The sequence below is a fragment of the Paramisgurnus dabryanus genome, chromosome 8 (genome assembly GCF_030506205.2).
Source record: "Paramisgurnus dabryanus chromosome 8, PD_genome_1.1, whole genome shotgun sequence".
NCBI classification, from domain to species: Eukaryota; Metazoa; Chordata; class Actinopteri; order Cypriniformes; family Cobitidae; genus Paramisgurnus; species Paramisgurnus dabryanus.
In genome coordinates this window covers 17,900,102-17,918,472 of record NC_133344.1, presented here as the reverse complement: position 1 = coordinate 17,918,472, position 18,371 = coordinate 17,900,102, and the positions used below count along the sequence as shown (strand labels likewise).

The 18,371-nt window shown below is 36.1% G+C and overlaps 1 protein-coding gene across 4 annotated transcripts; it reads left to right on the top strand.

The window, feature by feature from the left end:
* The first annotated feature begins 7,008 nt into the window (after positions 1-7,008).
* Positions 7,009-18,269, top strand: spartb (spartin b). 4 transcript variants are annotated; one of them, XM_065280797.1, is made up of 8 exons: positions 7,009-7,165; positions 8,016-8,812; positions 11,299-11,496; positions 12,588-12,726; positions 13,658-13,852; positions 14,620-14,778; positions 14,982-15,072; positions 16,173-18,269. In XM_065280797.1, exons 2-8 carry the CDS (start codon positions 8,018-8,020, stop codon positions 16,372-16,374), a joined length of 1,779 nt encoding a protein of 592 aa, XP_065136869.1. In that variant the 5' UTR covers positions 7,009-7,165; positions 8,016-8,017; the 3' UTR covers positions 16,375-18,269. The 4 variants fall into 4 exon arrangements, with proteins under 4 accessions (XP_065136869.1, XP_065136868.1, XP_065136872.1 ...); XM_065280796.1 differs by having other exon boundaries at positions 11,299-11,565; XM_065280800.2 differs by having other exon boundaries at positions 15,221-16,313.
* Positions 18,270-18,371: the final 102 nt, after the last annotated feature.

Below are 18,371 nucleotides of genomic sequence, written 5' to 3'. Positions count from 1 at the left end.
AGTTTTACATGGAATTTAAATTAAATAAATAAACTACATGAAGCTTCATTTAACTGAGGCCATAAAAAAATTTCAGTGTGCATCATTTTTGGATCCACTTTTTTAAGTAAGTTTTACATGGAATTTCAAGCAATTTAAGCAATTACTTAAAATTCCATGTAAAATGTACTTAAAAAAGTGCATGCAAAAATGATGCACTATATTCTTAAGTACATACATCCTATTATTTTTAGTACACTGCCTAGATATATTTACTAAAATAATTCAAGTAGTTTCAACCAAAAAGTATTAATTAAATTTCCTTCTTACAAATTTTACATAATAAAATTTAGTTGGATTTACTAAATAATGTGTTCATTTAGAATTACTCACCTTTTTGTTTTATTTTTACTTAAATTTGGTTAAAAAAAAACAAGAAAAGATTATTTATACAGAATATATCGTTTTTTATAGAATTTACTAATTTATTTAGTTAAATTTACTAGGCAATACAATTTTTTACAGTGTATATATTTTTAGTTAACTAATATTTTTAAGTTAAATTAACTCAATATTTTAAAGACAGCACAAACACAATCTTTTTTTACAGTGTTGTGCAGTTGGACAGATGATGGACATATTATTAGAAGTAACTGATACAGAAAGGATGTTTTTATACCAATTAGAGACATCTGCCTGATCAATGCACTCTCAGAAAAAATGGTACGCTTTAAAAAGGTTAACTAAGCTCCTCACAACGTGTGTGGCTGGTCATGTCGAAATATGGGTTCAGAGCGCCCTTGAAAAAGAAGTCACCGGCCACTGCTTAGTAAAGTGCAATATTAATATATTATGTTCCATCTGGGGTAATAATATTTACCTGTGAGGTAATAATGTGTACCTTTGAAGTACTAATATGTAACATTGGAGTCCACAAAACCAGCTATAAGTCAATAGGATATATTTGTAGCAATAGCCAATTTATGGGTAAAAATTATTATTTTTTATGTCAAAAATGATTAGGATATTAATGTATCATGTTCCATGAGGATATTTTGTAAATTTACTCCTGTAAATATATAAAACATTTATTTAGCATTAGTAGTATGGGTTGCTAAGGACTACATCTGGACAACTTTAGAGGCAATTTTCAGTTTTTTTGCACCCTCAGATTCCAGATTTTCAAATAGTTGAATCTCTGCCAAATATTGTCAAATGGAAAGCTTATTTAATCAGCTTTCAGATGATGTATAAATCTCAATTTCAAAAAAATGACCCTTTTGTGATCCAGGGTCACATACAATATGAACTCTTTAGCTACAATGCATAATTTTCCAAAAACAGTTTTTTTTGCCTTTTTCTGAAAGAGTGAATCTTTAAAGAAAGTAGTCAGCCACTGAGTCACAAGGCCTGTGCTAAAACTTCCATATTTGTACAGTACAGTATGTCTTGATCAAATCTTTCTACACAGTCTTTTTCTTAAAACAACATATCAAACATTGTGAGAAAACTTTCCACAGTGTGTTCGGTTTATTGACATAGCAATGACGCAGCTACCACTACTCAAATAATCAAAAAATGTAGTAAAGTGTGTGTATGTACATACTGTATGTGCATTTCTGGACAAAATTACTGTAGTCTGGGCTTGGTGCTGGTTAGTGTACCATCTGGTAGCACGATGGTAATAATCTATGAGGCTGAAAGAAATCAGTCCCAATTATCTACATGCTTTGCTTTCAAAAACCTTTAACACTATATGATCCTTTGTTTTTTTGTCTGCTACTAAAGTCACGATTTAGCCAAATCTATGTAAGCCTAATAGCAGACAGACAAATCTTGCATAAGGAACAGATAACCGCCGGCTCTAAGGAGGTATTATGTTAATTAAAACTACAGGTCTTTGAAGGCCAGATCACATGTGCTACAGTTTAAGAGTGCAATCCAGACCAAAATTCTTCACAAAACACATCATGTTTTGACTGTCACAGATCATTTTTGACTGTCCAGCTGGAGTGTGGAGTACTTATGGTTTTTTGAACATTATGTGACCCTTATTAAGGACACAACAATAGCAGGGTAGTCATGGGAATCTGGTTAGATTACTTTAAAATTATTTTTAAGGTGCACTGTGTAACTTTTAGGATGAACTCTTGACAGAAATGCAATGCTATATACATGTTTCTACAGTAACCCTAAAGAACCAGACAAAATGCTGTCTCACTATGTTGTCTCAGGCAACAACAGGTTTGTCCTGTGGGGAGGTTTGTCCTGTGGGGGCTACCGTAGCTTCTCTATGCGTTTCAAAGGGAATGGTGAGCTGTGCACTGAGCCGTTGGTTGCAATTCACAATCTCACCGCTAGATGCCGCTAAAATCTACCTACAGATACACACAGCACCTCGGGTTAATATCATTATAAAATGCCTTTGAGACTGCGAACCCCGCCCACACACACACACACACACACACACACACACACACACACACACACACACACACACACACACACACACACACACACACACACACACACACACACACACACACACACACACACACAATTTCAGGGACACTTTGAATGAAAATTATAAAAATGACTTGTTGAGGACAATAAGAAAAATCTAAAAAAAAAATTGTAATTTATTTACTTTTTACACTCACTAAAGTTAGCTGAGCAGTGTCTGGGACATGCTAAAATCGCATGCATCCAATCAAAGAAAACGGGAAAAACATATTTCAAGAGACTTATCATTAAACTTGTATGTGTGTTTTCGCAGGCAGGGTCACATTTTTTTAATTAATTTATTAGCTTCATTCGCATCTTGTCAAACTCAATAAAACACACATGAAAGACAATGGTGCGGATCAAAGGGAATTAATTCAAAGTGAAAAGTCCCACAAGTCTACACCCTTTCAGACTTCCAGTCTAAACATGCAAAGGAGGAGCAACAACAAAACCTAATGTGTGTTTATTAGGAGGACAGTGAGAGAAATGGCAGACCGACAGGGTGAACGTGATCCTGGATCCAAATTTTCATCAACCAATCAGATTGTAGGATGAGGGGCTTTTAAAACTTCTTCAAACTATTATTTCACACTAATATGAGGGGTAAAAAATATTAGGCTTTGAGTTAAGGGTAAGTTAAAAAAAAAATGTTGATCCAGGTTCACATCTTACTGACCGAAAAACAGGGTTAACTAGGATGACCCATATGCAATTGAGTATGGCTCTAGGGTGCAGTGGTGTTAAGCAACCCACTGACTTCGTATCTCTTCACAGATCTTTTGCTTATCAGACCATCTACTCCAGCTGTTTAGTTGATTTTACGACCCCAACTCCACCCCTTAATAGCACATTTCACATGATTTGAAAATTAAAGTTATCATCATTATGGTACAGTGACAGGTTCTTAGGCAATAAATCACATCTCACCATCCAATTAAATATAATTATCTCAGCATATTACCCTTAAACTTATCTTGTAAAGTAGAAGCTGCTCCCGTACGCTCCAACTGCGTGATGCAACAACACTGCTGCTGCATACGGGATTTTGCTCCTTTAAAGTTGCATGACGTTTTGCTTTATGCAAAGGTCGCTCACGTCTATGAATTATTTCTCGTTGTAGACTTCAGTCACGTGAGTAACAAGCAGAACATCCAGTTCTTTTCCCATCCCAAGAAACACAGAAGAAATATTTAGACATCACCAGGCCAGTCATTATCACCTCAGCACATATGTGTCTGAAGACCCGCGTCACGTCAGTCTTACATACCTGCGGTAAACTAGATCTGCAGACTTTATGATCCACAAACCAGCATATGCTGTTTGTTTATAATATTCACAAATATAACGTTTTCTGTGTTTTCCCCTGTTGTCCAACAGTGCCCCCTAATGACAAATATGAATCACACCTCCAAACAATTAGGAAATTTGGTTTACGCATCAATGTTAAAGAGAAATCCAAGTCAAATTCCTTAACAAATAATTTTTTAGACCTTTCCTGTATCCGAAGAATATTTAAGGTTCCTTAAAGTTTTACACTGTGAAAATTCATTGCTTTTGAACAAGTCCTTTCAACTTTTTTGACTACTTAGAAGTTGCTATAAATAGCAATAAAATTGTAATAACTTAAACCCATTTATCAAAATTTTTTGCTTCAAGGAATTTCTTACAGTGTGCAATGTCTTTTTTACTGTAATTTGTGTTCATTTCAGATCTTTAGATCAATTTTTAATATATTACTCAACATTTAAAGTGGATAAAAAAGATAATCAAAGTTGTCCTAGTATTGGTTTTGACAACTTTTTCACTGTAAAAATATGCAGCATAAAGTTAAAACCAGGCTTGGCTCCAGATATGAGATGAAAGGTGGGCCAAGTGATATTCCAGGTGGGCCGGTCGGGATTGGGGGGTTCTTTAATCTCACATGTCTACAGTTTTAATATCATATATTTAAGACAATTTTTAGGGTTGTTTTTTATTTTTGTGTTTTCTTCATTTTTTTTTTAATTTTTGGAACTATTTAGTAACTTAACTGATATATATATTATCAGTTAAGTAACTTTAAATTTGATAAAAAGGGGCAGTTCATTTAAAATAACTATTTATAGCAACTAAAACAAACTTGTTGCAAACTAAAAATGTAATCTGAAATGTTGTTTTTCTTAAGAATTTATTCTCACGTCTGTTAATACAGTACAACATTACAGATTTTTTAACAGTTCTGGTGTGGGGCCAGGGTGGGCCAAGCCTCTTATTGGGTTGGCCAGGCCCACCCTCTACCCCCGTGGAGTCCGGCCCTGGTTAAAACAACTTAGTTTTGGAAGTCAATTCAACTTACCTTTTTAAGTTTTGGCTGTGAAAAGTTGACATAACTTATAAAATCAACTTTTTTAAAGTTAGAGTAACATAAAAATATATGTTGATTTGACAAAAATGTTATGTCAGTGCAATACCTTTATGGAAATTTAAAATAATAAATTATTTATTATCCTCTTTGTCATTCTAAACATTAACCAAAACCTATAGTTCACAATATATTTTATTTTATATTTAATATATGTTATGGTTTTAATAACGAAACATTCCTAACTGGGCTTGTACCTTTTAACTTATATCTTAGTGTTGTGCCATCCTCTGGATAAAGGAAAAGACAATAAATCTTTTCAATGTTGTCAACAATGAATCAACAATGAACAATGACAAAATGAATCAATCCCTCTTCTTCAAATATATCTTTATGAAGCTTTATGAAGATTTAAAATGTTTTCCCCACACCTTTCCTAATGCAGCTTCAGGTGCAGGAGCAAAAATATACAGCTGCCTCTACACAACATTAAACCCACATCTAAAAATGTATGTATTTCAAATGTCTAAAATTTTTACTTTTTCGTTTTTTGAAACTTGGCATAATTTCATTTTTCTGTTGTTTCATGCACTGTAATGCAGTGTTGGTGATCCCGGTGGTCAACAGTCCATATGGTTTCCATCTGATCCAGATTTACAGCACACCACTGTGTGTAAATCTGTGTAAATTTACCATTAAACCCTAAGCAACCCTTTCAATATAGAAGCTCAGGGCGTCAAATGTGACCCATGCAGTCCCCCAGAAAGCTTGGTGACTTTCTAATCTTAGGACAATTTGAATGCAAATGCATATGTATAATATGTTTAACACAAATATTTTGGATAGTATGCTTGTTTACAGCTCCCAAACCTGGATTCTTGCATGAACTTATATAAACACTCCTTTGACAGTATACAAAGATTTACTGCACAATAAACTCCTCTATCCTTATGGAACTTTATGTGAATTCCTTCTTTATTTGCCCTGTGATATAGTGCAGACATATGCATCTGTTTAGTTTGCCAGTGATGTGAGGTCATGCACATAGTGATGTCATGTCCCTATAGTTGCACACCTTTCATATGCTTCATGTTTACATGTTTTAAATAGCCCGTCTGTGTGTGCCACATGTGTGCAGATGCATGGCTCTCATTTGTTTTGTTCTGTCGGGAAGCGTGTTTTGCTGTTCATCTGGTTTCCGGATGGCGTTACTAATGTTAAACTTACGGCCTGTCTATCTGTGTGTCTGTCTTTATCCAATATCCCAAAGCTAAATCCCTACATCTGCCAGGGATTTCCCTAAAATTTAGCTCACCATCTGCTCCAGGTGTTTTCCATACATTCCAGTGGAAAAACAGAACATGGGCAGTCTCCTGAAAACTTGAAATAACACTGGAACATCCATCCTCCAAACATGCTTCTGTAGTTTTGTGGGAGGATTAGGGACCACTACATCATTTCAGCATGCCAGCAGGACACAGAATGGATAGTTGGCCAGCCCATCCCAGGACACTCTAAGGCAATATGAAAATGAAAAAGGCACACCTTAGGCACTTCACCCTACTCTTGGTGCAGATGAGGGCTAAGATTAAGCGATACAGCGCCCTCTGCTGATCAGTTGAAGAAAATGTTTAGGTAAGACTCTGACTAATGGCTGCTTGAATTCTCAGTGATAAGATTATGACTGCTAATAATCTATTTGTTGTGCAATACGACACCTTAGAAGTTTTTCAAAAATTGCTCAAAATCCAAAACGAGATCCTACTTTCTACTACTATGATACCTGACTGTATAATATACAGTGTATACTTTATTAGGCTTACATGTCTATCTATTAAAGACGTAAAAAATTAGACAGGTACAGTATTTAAAATAAAATTTCTCTTATCCTTAGTTGTCGAGTCCAAAAACGTTTAATAAGAAACATTAAATGTATTAGCATTTAATTTACAGTATTTATTATTATTGTTATTATTATTATTATTATTTTGCATGTTCTCGTTTCTGTTAACGTACACGTGTTGATATATATTTTATACATTTTACATATTTATATTTTATTCCCATTATTCTTGGTCACCTACAGTACGTGGCTACATCCAGAGCCGTTACGTCCAACACCAGTGACCAATCAGAGACGTCGCGCGTGATCAACACGGAAGTGCATGTAAGGTCGGCGCTCTATGCTTAGAAAAACTTCTTGGGTCCGTGTATCACGTGACATCACGCGTGAGTCAAGGGGCATCTGAGGCTGAGCTGTCAGGTCAGAAAGCTTATCTCTTCAAACTACCCGGAACACATATTTAACTTCATTATAAACTTAATCCTGCTCGTCTCCTGGTAAGCTACAAAGGCAGTTGTTTTTGGTAAACGATCGAGGTTTGTCGATGTTTGGGTTTTGTAACTTAATTATGTTAGCTAGCGACTGTGTTGGCTTTTGTGGTGGTTAAACACTTAAAAAGATCTCAAATTCACTTGATAAACTATAAACAAGTCTTAAATTTAAAATTTCACTTAACAACGTGTCTTGTTCATGAACGCCCACGTGTGTGACGCATTATATTTTGTGTATGCTCTTATGATACTGATGTTTATGGGAAAGTAATTTACTTAATAAACAGAAGATCACCTGCTGCGTTATTCTGCTTCTAAAACAATATTTCACTCTTTAGATGGTAAAATTGTCTTGTACGAAGGTACTGAATAAATACCATATTAATATTTCATGGTATTTACTACATGCAAGAAATCATTACTACATTGTTCATACATTAAAACCATGCTAGGTGTCAAAATGTTCATGACCCTTTTGCTTTGTTATTTGCTATTTGCTGTTCCTGATGTCATGCAGATTTAAATACATTCGTTGCTTATTTTCCCTTATTTTACATTTATCCCAACCAACTGGAATAATTCGCATCTGCTTTTTATAAAATATAAAAAATTCCCAATAGATCCTGTCCTCTATGTACGAAATACCCCATTGAATAATAAAAAATGTCATATGTAGTAATATGGGATGCAAACACCAACTTATTTTGACTTCAGTGACATAGCAAGTCAGCAGATCTGCCTATGCTGCCTGATTGTGTGGCATGATAAGGAAATAATGCTGTTTATAGGTAATGTGTAGGGTAGTACTAAACCACACAGAGCTGACAACATTCCTCTCTTGTTCTTCTCATTTCAGGCATGGAGCAAGCAAAACAGGATGCCTTCGACCAAGCAAGACAGGAGGTGATCAAAGATGGCTACGAGAGGGCGTTTGATTGCATCAATAAAGCTCTCACGTCGGATGAGGCAGGGAACAGGGCAGAGGCGCTAAAACTGTATCAACAAGGACGACAGCACCTCCTCAGGGCACTAAGTGTGCCCACTCAGGGCGTAGAGTGTGTGGGTCAATCCTGGGAGTCGGCTAGACAGATGCAGCGTAAGATGCAAGAGACCCTTAACAACATCACCACCCGTCTAGCCATTTTGGAGGCCACCCAGGACCCCTCTGTTGAGACCACGTCTGACGCACCCCCCCAAAAGCTTTACCCTGATGTCCCGAAACCAAAGCCAGAGAGGCCTGTACCACCACAGGTGCATGGGGCCGCAGGCGCTGTGGGAGGGCTTCCATTAGGGGTTCAAGGGTACGCCCCCATCTCACCCACAGCACAACATGATATCCTAGCTGAACAGCCCCCTGCATACACCCCACAAGCCGCTGATGGGCACTTGAGCATTTCTTATGGAACAGACTCTGGCGAGCTCTCTCTCGTTGGCGATGAGTTTTACAGTTACATGTCTAATTCTACACCTTCTCCTCAGAGTTTGGGGGAGGATGGAGAGGAGCTCTTTTACCTTCCTCAAGGGGTGCAGATCTTTTTCGTTACCCCTGATGGACTTGTAAGCGCTCCCTCTTACCCAGGGTACCTGCGGATCGTGAAGTTCACCAGTGAAAGCTCCGATAGATTTCCAAACAGGCCACCTGGGTTCCTGCAGGTAAGAAAGTATGAGCTGTGCCTTAAGCTGTAAATGTCACTGAGAAATTTGTTGGTTTACCCCAAAAAGAAAAAATATATAGGGCCTACATTTTTATATAGATTAAAAAGACCATTATGGGGTTTTTTTTACGTTGTCGTAATAGCAATGCGGAAAAAATCTCATACCCGCTACTGTAATAGTAAAGTATAATAGACAAACTAATAATTTTGATTTTAGACAGATTTCATAAGATTCACTCTATCAGTTGTGTAGGGCTGCAAAACGATTAATCTCGACTGATTGTTTGCAGAATTAAAGTTTTTGTTTACATCATATATCTGTGTGTACTGTGTATAATAATTATGTATATATAAATACACACAGATGCATTTATATATATTTAAGAATTATTTACATGCTTACATTTTATATTTATATATGATTTTATATTTTATATAATTATAATTATTTAATATATACATAGATTTTTTTAAAATATTTTGTATTAAAATTATAAAAACAATCTATATTTATATATGCATAATTATTATACGCAACTAATCATTTTGCAGCCTTATTGTTGTGTTGTAAACAATAGACAATTGGGGGGACACCCCCCCCAAAAAATCAGAAACTACAAATTGTCCCCCAATATTTAATGTTTTAAATATAAATATATAGAGCTCTAAATGTTTTGGGTCCCCGCAATGTTCAAGATCTTCTTACGGCCTTGGTTATAAGCAATTCTCTAACATTTCAATACAGTTTTTTCAGATTTTGGTTGGCAGTCTCCCTTTAGCTAAATCTATAGTTTAATATATAGAGTTAACACGATGCCTTATGCCCAAACAATAGGGCTGTTAATTGATTAATCCCGATTAATGGCATACAAAATAAAAGTTTGTATTTGCATAATATGTGTGTGTACTGTGTGTAATTATTATTTATATATGAATACACACACATACATGTATAAATGTAATAAAAACGTTATATATTTTTATTCTTCTTTTTTATATAATGTAAAATATATAAAAATATAAATAAATATATATTCACATATAACTATACATATACATAATTATTAAACACAGTACACACGCATATATTATGCAAACACAAACTTTTATTTTGTATGCGATTAATCTTCATTAATCGTTTGACAGCCCTACCAAACAAGCATTATAATGTGCCTTACTTTCACATCAAATTATTATCTATTATGTACACAGAAATGAATGCCAGGCATTTGGTTAGCCCAGTTAAGGAAGGTTTGATTTAAAGTCACGGCGTCCTGTAACCTACTTTCAAAACCTTTGTCTAGCTCTAAAGCTCATGCTGCATTTGAGATCGTTGTCTTCTATCTAAGTCTATCTCGTCCCTTGTGTCCTACAGTAGTAGTGTCAGGTGATTGTGGGCTCACTGCTTCAATCCAATAGGCTTTCACTGAGTGATGTCATTGCAGGAAATCCCCAGTCACCCTTTTGTCCGGTGTACTGGAATGATCGCATGACAAGCCTTACGACCTTATCAAAGGAATTTTCTCGAATTGATCCTTCATGAGAAACTATACTGTGCTATTTGCAATATACTCAACCTTGTTTACAACACTGCTCTACTGTTGGCTTATATAATAATGTCTAATAATGTAAATAGACATTTATGAAACATCACAGGATGAGATATCATAATCTATACGAAAGCCTTGCATGACCTCTAAATCCTTGTTTTGGTCTGACAACCCCTTAATTCATAATAGACCATGTAATCTCTCCACAGTAGGGTTGTAGTTTAGCTGTGTCTTCATGCTGGATACAAAACCTCCAGTTGCTGTGCTTTTGGATTTGACGCTAATCCAATTTAATGCTAGCAGTCATGAGGGCAGAATGAATATTATTCAGGCTTTAAAGCCAAGATGTGAAGTTTAAAGGGGACATTTCACAATACTCTTTTTAAGATGTAAAATAAATCTTTGGTGTCTCCAGAGTACATATGTGACGTTTTAGCTCAAAATATCATAACATGTTAAAATTGCCACTTTGTCCTGTTAAATGTAAATAACTGATATCTGCGCTAAATGTCAGCGTTGTGTTGGATAGTGCAGATTCAGGGGCGGTATTATCCCCTTCTGACATCACAAGAGGGGTTGTTGTTTTTCACATTTTCTAGGTTGATAGAAGCACTGGGGACCCAATTATATACTTAAACATGAAAAAAGTCAGATTTACATGATATGTCCCCTTTAAACAAGAGTAGACAAACATGCGTTTGGTTAAAACATATATTGGCATGTCTTCTTAAATATGCATATTTAAATTTAATTCATTTGTAAATATTAAACTTTACCAGTCAAGATTACTCTACGTACCTGGATGAGGCTGTATTATTAGTTTCAGGCACATAAAGTAAATAACAAACCTCAGAATGTTGTGACTAGCCAATCAGAATCAAGCATTTCAGCTTTGTAATAAGTCATAATAATGGTATATATTTTATCATTTCAGGTTTGTGACTGGCTTTACCCTTTAATGGCCACTGACTCTCCAGTCCTGCTCTGCAGCACAGGGGTCTACATGTTCCCAGACATGATGGCTCCCACCCCCGGCTCCTACGTTGGGGTGGTCCTCTCCTCTGAGCTTCCTCAGAAGGAGCGTGAGCTCTTCCAGGACTTTCTCTCTCAGATGACTGACCTGCGTGTCCAGGTGAGCTGCCCCTGTGTCCCCTGCAGCCCTACTTCAATAGCACAGGGGGCAGCTGAGGCATCCGAGCAGGTGTGGCCGATCGACCTTTTATAACAGTTTGCGTGTCACTCACTCTCCCCTTCCTTTATAAATTCCAGTGTTTGCTGGTTCTGTGAGAAGTTTGCTGGATGCATGGTATTTTCAGTTTGTCTTTATTGCAACAGACTAGCATCACGAATGTACATGGTGGTAAACCTCTTGCACAATTTAATCAGACTTCTGCATGTTACACATTGGCTTGCATTATTAACCCTTTACTATCTTCACAGATTACAGGTGTGTTTGAGAGGTTGAGGGATTTGTTTAACAAGGTACTAAAGCATTGTAACTCTTTTGAATGACAAGTGCCAAGCGGGCCAGTAGATGAATAGATAAATCCTTGCGTAGAGCCCTGCTGTATTTTTATTATTTACTGGACTTGGCCATTCATGTGGATGTTACAATGCCTATAAGCTTTTTGCTGCTTAGGACGAGCCTTTCACCCAAAGAGGGCGCAATGTTTGTAAATCAGGAAATAATGAGTTTGCTTTGGCTTGCGCACAGTATTTTAGTTGGCACACACCAATGTTTGTAAAATAAATGACCTGTAATCCTATTAACAGAATAGCGTATTCTATATGCTGGTCTTTGCTAATTTAAGATGGTGTCCTAAGCTGACACATTAAAGGTTCAAGGATTAAAGAGTAGTTAAAAGGACTAAAAAGTGACTGGCCAGACTAGGAGACCAGCTAAAACCAGCTTAAAAAATGTAAACGGCTGCTACTGAGCTTGCAGCCAAGTGTCACAGATCCTTTAAAGGAGGGGCAACAACAAACACCCTCATTGTTGAGGAAATAACAGGTTGTTGTACCAGGCCCTGCTGACTTACTGGCTCATGAACAATGTTTGGAGACAAAAATATTTTTTTAGCAAAAGGAAAAAACGCAAACATTCCCTACCCCCTTTATATACAATACTGTCTAATGTTCATATGCTCTTAAAGGTCACCATTTGCTTGTACATTTTTAATGATGCTCTTTTTTAACTGTTGCCCGATATCCTGTGTGACCAAGGAATCAGACGATGCAGAGGATACCATTAACCTGGGCCAGAAGGTACCAATAAGTCCAGCTGAAGCAGCGCCCTCTGCTGCAGAGGTGGAGATGGTACTCCCTGAATGGAGCGAGAAGGTGGCACAGGGAATTCTGACAGGTAAGGGCTCCTGTCTAGCTTTAATATATAGTATGCTTTGTCTTATGCCTACAACACCCTGTCAAAGATGACTTAATGCTGTAATGCTTTCACTGAAACAAAAGTATGGCAGACACTTATCTACTACTGTTTTCCAAACAGTAGGCCATGACCCCCGGTGGGTTGTAGTGGTATTGCAGTATTCTGCTCATTTATATTTATTATCGAGACAAAAAGCATGTTTTTAGTATGTTTTGGGGGGCTTATGGGGCGTACACAAACCAAACACGAATTCAACGTTTTCCATGAGTAGATTACAAAGACAAGAATTGAAGCGAATAGGGAGGGGGCGATGCAAATGACACAAACAAGCTTTTTGCCTCAAACGCATTTTTTGAAAATATTCAACTTGAGAAAAAAATTAGCATGACACGAAGTTATGCTGCATACACACCAAATGCGAAGCATCGCGTTCCTCGCTCTAGACTCGCAGGATTTAACTTGTGGATTTTTCGCTTATTTTCAACTTGCGCGAATACACGTTTAAGGCAAATAGCGCACGTTTTCACGACATTCCTGTCGTCCAAATCACGTTATTCATATTGCCCCGTGCAAGTTTGCGTCTGTTTGTGTCAATTGCGTCTATTCGCGTCTTTGCATTGACTTTGTATGTAATCTACTTGCGTAAATCATTGAATTTGCATTTGGTGTGTACACCCCATTGAATTGCACAAGTAATCTAAAGCAAGGAACGCGATGCTTTGCGTTTGGTGTGTACGCAGCATTACTCTTTAGATGTTATGATCTACTGAAAGTCTATGACTTTTTAGTCCATTCAGTGTATGCATTTGATCATCTTATGCATGTTTGCAAACAACATGCTCTACCTGTGAAGCTACAGTAACCCGGTTTACTTTTCTGTATTAAAATACTTATTTAACTGTATTGACAGGGGCTTCATGGTTAAGCTGGGGCCTGGTGAAGGGAGCAGAGTACACTGGAAAAGCCATACAAAAAGGTGCATCCAAACTACGAGAACACATCACGCCAGAAGACAAACCAACTCATGTCAGCCCAACCCTAACAAGAAGCCTTAATGTAGCCAAACAAGCCACAGGAGGCGCAGTGAAGGTCAGCCAGTTTCTCGGTAAGGATTTCCTTGTTTTTATTAATTCACTGTTGCTGAGAGTAGCCTGAATTGTCACATTAAAGTAAAAAAGGTGGTCAATAAATATACGTGAAACAAATCATTGACAGCTCCAAAAACGGTTTGGCAAGATGAGAAATTTTAAAATCTTTAAAAAAAAACTTATTTTAAAAGCACACATCAGGTTTATTTCAATGCACATGGTGTATTTATGTTAATTTAATGCAATAAAAAAATTACATTTGCAGCATTTTTATGAAAGTTAAGACTAAATGGACCTGAAAATGTCAAATGGTGTAACCACCAATTGCGCCAAAGAATGAGAAATATTATATATTTTATCCACCTTGATGACATGTAAGCGTAATCATAAAAAAACATTTTAAAATATCATTTTATTAGTTGCGTTTTTGTAATATTTGTCCTGACATATGCTAAAACAGCTCTGTTTTCTAAATAATCTTTAACAAATGATGTAAAATGTATGTAAAATCATATTACACTAAATTTTTATTCCACTTTTTTTATGAATATATTTATATTTTTATTTAAAAAGATACTAGTTACACCAACTGACACAGACCGGTTACACCACATTGACATTTTTGCAATTATCCCCCAAATATTCTTTCAAAATTTTAGACTGTAAGAGAATGTATGCAAGTAATCTGCAAATTCATTTTGAAATTTTAACCCTTTTACATTTAATTGAACCATACGGACACAAAATAATTAACGTCACGTCATTGACCCCTGTACTGTTTCAGTGGATGGACTGTGCACTGTCGCTGGCCACGTTGGCCGAGAGTTGGCACCTCATGTCAAGAAGCACGGAGGAAAGCTTATCCCAGAGTCTGTAAAGAAAGACAAGGATGGCCGCTCCAATATTGACGGTGCCATGGTGGTCGCAGCAAGTGGGGTTCAAGGTAAAATTTACTCCATCTTCAATCTTTTACCTCTTTAATTTAATTAAATGGTATTTCTATTTTCTGTTAGGATCATATCATGCATAACTTTACTTGGATCAAAATAAATGAGTTCAAATGAATGATCAATGCATACTTTTTATACTTTCAGTCAGTGTATGATTCAGTGTCATTTAAACTAACAAAGTATTTTGTGTTTACAGGATTTGCAACAATGTGGACTGGGTTGGAGGTTGCAGCAAAAAACATTGCAAAGAGTGTTGCTACAGAGACGGTTACCACAGTAAAACATAAGTAAGTCTTTACATTCTCAAATCTTTTGCCGCTTTAGTTGATCATACTAATGTTGTTTGAAGCAGTGCACAAATTACTTTAATGACAAAAAGTTAAAAGCTCAAATGCACTCACACAATTTTCTTGCATATATATATTTTTTTTGCAGATTTAGGGGTCTAGAGAACATTTCAGTCCCTTCAAATGAAAAAAAGTAGAAACTTTTACCCTTAACCCTACAAAATGACCTTAATGCTCAAATAAGCATGGCTAAAGCTAATGTGGCTGATTTGGGTGTCTTAATAAGGTCAACCCCTGCATGCAATGCTAATGATTTACTGTAAATAATGATTTAGAGACCTCCGTTAGCATCCTTACTGTGTGCACTGATCCACAGTTTAATGCAATGAATATCTGAACCTAACAGCTGAAAATAATTCATTACATTGTTTTTGAGCTCTAAGCTTGCCTTTAACTCTAACAATGAATAATTTGAAAGTGCAATGAGGTGTTTAAATAAGTGGAAATATATGCAACATATGCATTGCATTGCATTAATACATTTGGCGAGGGTGACTTACCGTGCATTTAAGTTAAATAAGAATACACAAAGAATCAGGAATGGTTTGGACATATATAGTAGTGGGCTAAGAAGACTAAAACCACGCTTAAAACTTCTTGCACTTTGCATTATTTTTATGTAATACAGCTATTTTCGTTGAGAATTAATTATTTAACAATTTGAGTAATCTGAATATGATTTTCAGAATGTGGTCTCAGACTTTTAGAGCCCACTGGAATTTAATCTAGGCTGTCACTTTTTAAGTTTTTGCTTTGCAATTACTTAAACCCTCTCACAAAAGTATTTACCAAATTTTAATTTGACATTGACACTTCTGTAAATCACAAAACATTGAACCTTTTAAATTCAAAAACAAGCATGTGCAAAAATAATTTTACATTCCAAATCGAAATGTTCTCCAGAAAATCTAATCCCTGTTCTTGCTTGACTAACTGCTTCGCTTTGCTTTGGGAATACTCGAGTCTCCCAAAACTCATTCCATCAGCTCGGTATCTCTCATCTCACATCATTTACTCAATCTGGGTTATCTGTAATCAAGGTATGGGGCTGCAGCGGGCCAGGCCACAGATCACGCCGTCAACTCGGCCATCAATGTGGGCGTCACCGCATTCAATATCGACAACCTGGGAGTCAAGGCAATGGTCAAGAAGACTGGCAAAGAGACCGCCAATGCCATTCTGGCAGACTATAAAGTCAGTGAGCAAGGTAGTGAAGTTGAAAAACATAAAGACCAAAAATAGCTCAGATGATTCAGACCACTATCCATTAGGTGTCCATTTGTAAGAGCAAACCAAAAGACATGCTTTCAAAAATAAAGAACCGGGTGGATCATTTTGATGTTATTTGTTTACGTGAATGACTCCAAAGGCTTTAACAAGACCACTGCAGGGTTTAAATCAAACCAAGACTAGGCCTTAGTTATACTAGAACAATTAAGTTGCCTTTACAAACATTCCCTACAAAAAACATTACTTGTGTGCACCTTGAGACAAAACAATTATATACTTTTTAATATGTCAGTGGAATCTGTTTTTCAGTTAAAAAATTTTTTTTAGTCTGGGACTAGCTTAAAGAGTAACTAAACACTAAACCAATTTTTTTAGTTAATGATCTGTAAAAATGGGGCGTTTTTAGTGCTATTCATTTGATTTGAGTAACGTTTTTGACATTTGGGTATAAAGTGTTTCAATGCTACAATATATGGTGCAAAAACGTCCCTCTTCAGGTTGAACAGTGACTACTGCAGTTAAATTTTCTTGTTGGATGTTGTGGTACTGCGTGATTTAAGCGGTACGACCCTACGTAAGCAGGTTCAAGCTCACTATGCCCTTGCACGATTTCAGTTCGTCCCCTCTATATCCGTTAGGGTCTGCCCACTTTTCTTGCATTTTTCAAATATCGCCAGTGGGTGGAGTCAGGCAATGACCAAGGGTTTAGTTACTCTTTAAGGCTTTGATGCACCGAATTGTCCTGCTGCCTATGCGCTGCATACTTTATTCACTGTATCATAGGGTAAATGCACTTTAAAAGTTGTCTCTACTGCCGTACAGTTTTTCTGAACTTGCCTTACATTTCACCAGCAATTGAATCCACCATTTAGCTAAAAATATGAAAACATCCATAATTACTGTTATGCACGTTTTATTTATTATAAATGGACTTCTAAAGTTGATATCCAAATGTTTACTTTTTCCTTTTGTCCCATGGAGCCTTAACAAATATAATATTCTTGTATTTTATATATAAGTTTATTTATTATTACTAAGCTCTGTTTATCATTATATTAGAATGCTATAGATCTGCAATTTGCTTGCAGCACTTCCAAAAAGCCGTTAAACCCTCGGATATGAATATTTATTTGGAAGATGAGTGTCAGGTATTCAATTAATATATAAGCATCCGAACAGTCTGATTACAATGTTTAATATTTTAAAATCAGATATAGTAGAAATGCAATGTAATTGAAATCTAAATCCTTGGTGGAAAAGTTAAAAAATAATTAAATATAATAATTTTAATAATATTTTAAACAACAGATAGACATTTCATACTGACTATGTTAAACTGTAACACACCATGTGTGTATTTGTGTGTATTACACCATGTTCAAATGCTGGTTAGTCGTTCTCCAAGTTCACGGGTTGACACCTCAAGCACTCTTTAAAATGGCTGGGTAATTTATGATCCATGTTTGGTAAAATATTGGACAAAAGACATGCTGGGTTAAAGACGACCCAATGTTGGATAGTTGTTATGAAACCATGGGTTGGGTTAAAACAACCCAGCATTGGGTCAGTTTTAACCCAGGCTGTGTTCTGTCCAATATTTACCCAACATGGGTCAAAAATAACCCAGACATTTTTAGAGTGAAGATATTATTGCAATTTTATGTTTTTTTTTTTTATTAGTTTCATTACCTGTATAATGTAGGCTAATACTTGTAGACAATTATAATTTTCAAATGTGATAACAAAAACAGACAGAACTCTGCACTCTAAATCTTTATTGCAGTGTGACTTATTTAATTGTATTTAAATAATGTTTAACAATTAATGTCAACTGACTGTTGTTTTGCTGACTGTCAGAATCTAATAGCCTGTGGTTATCTGACACAATAAAAAATTATTTATTTAAAGCATAGTGTCTTGTACAATTATTTGTTTGCAATGAATTTTTTTTAATTGTTACATTTATCAGTACTTAGTTATTAGATATTGATGTGTATCAGTTACTGTCA

Excerpts from the sequence above, each read along its gene's own strand:
- spartb (XM_065280796.1), top strand. The coding sequence starts at position 8,018 with ATGGAGCAAGCAAAACAGGATGCCTTCGACCAAGCAAGACAGGAGGTG. Across the intron at positions 14,779-14,981 it reads CGCAGCAAGTGGGGTTCAAG|GATTTGCAACAATGTGGACT; the intron begins GTAAAATTTACT and ends TTGTGTTTACAG. Across the intron at positions 15,073-16,172 it reads GTTACCACAGTAAAACATAA|GTATGGGGCTGCAGCGGGCC; the intron begins GTAAGTCTTTAC and ends TCTGTAATCAAG.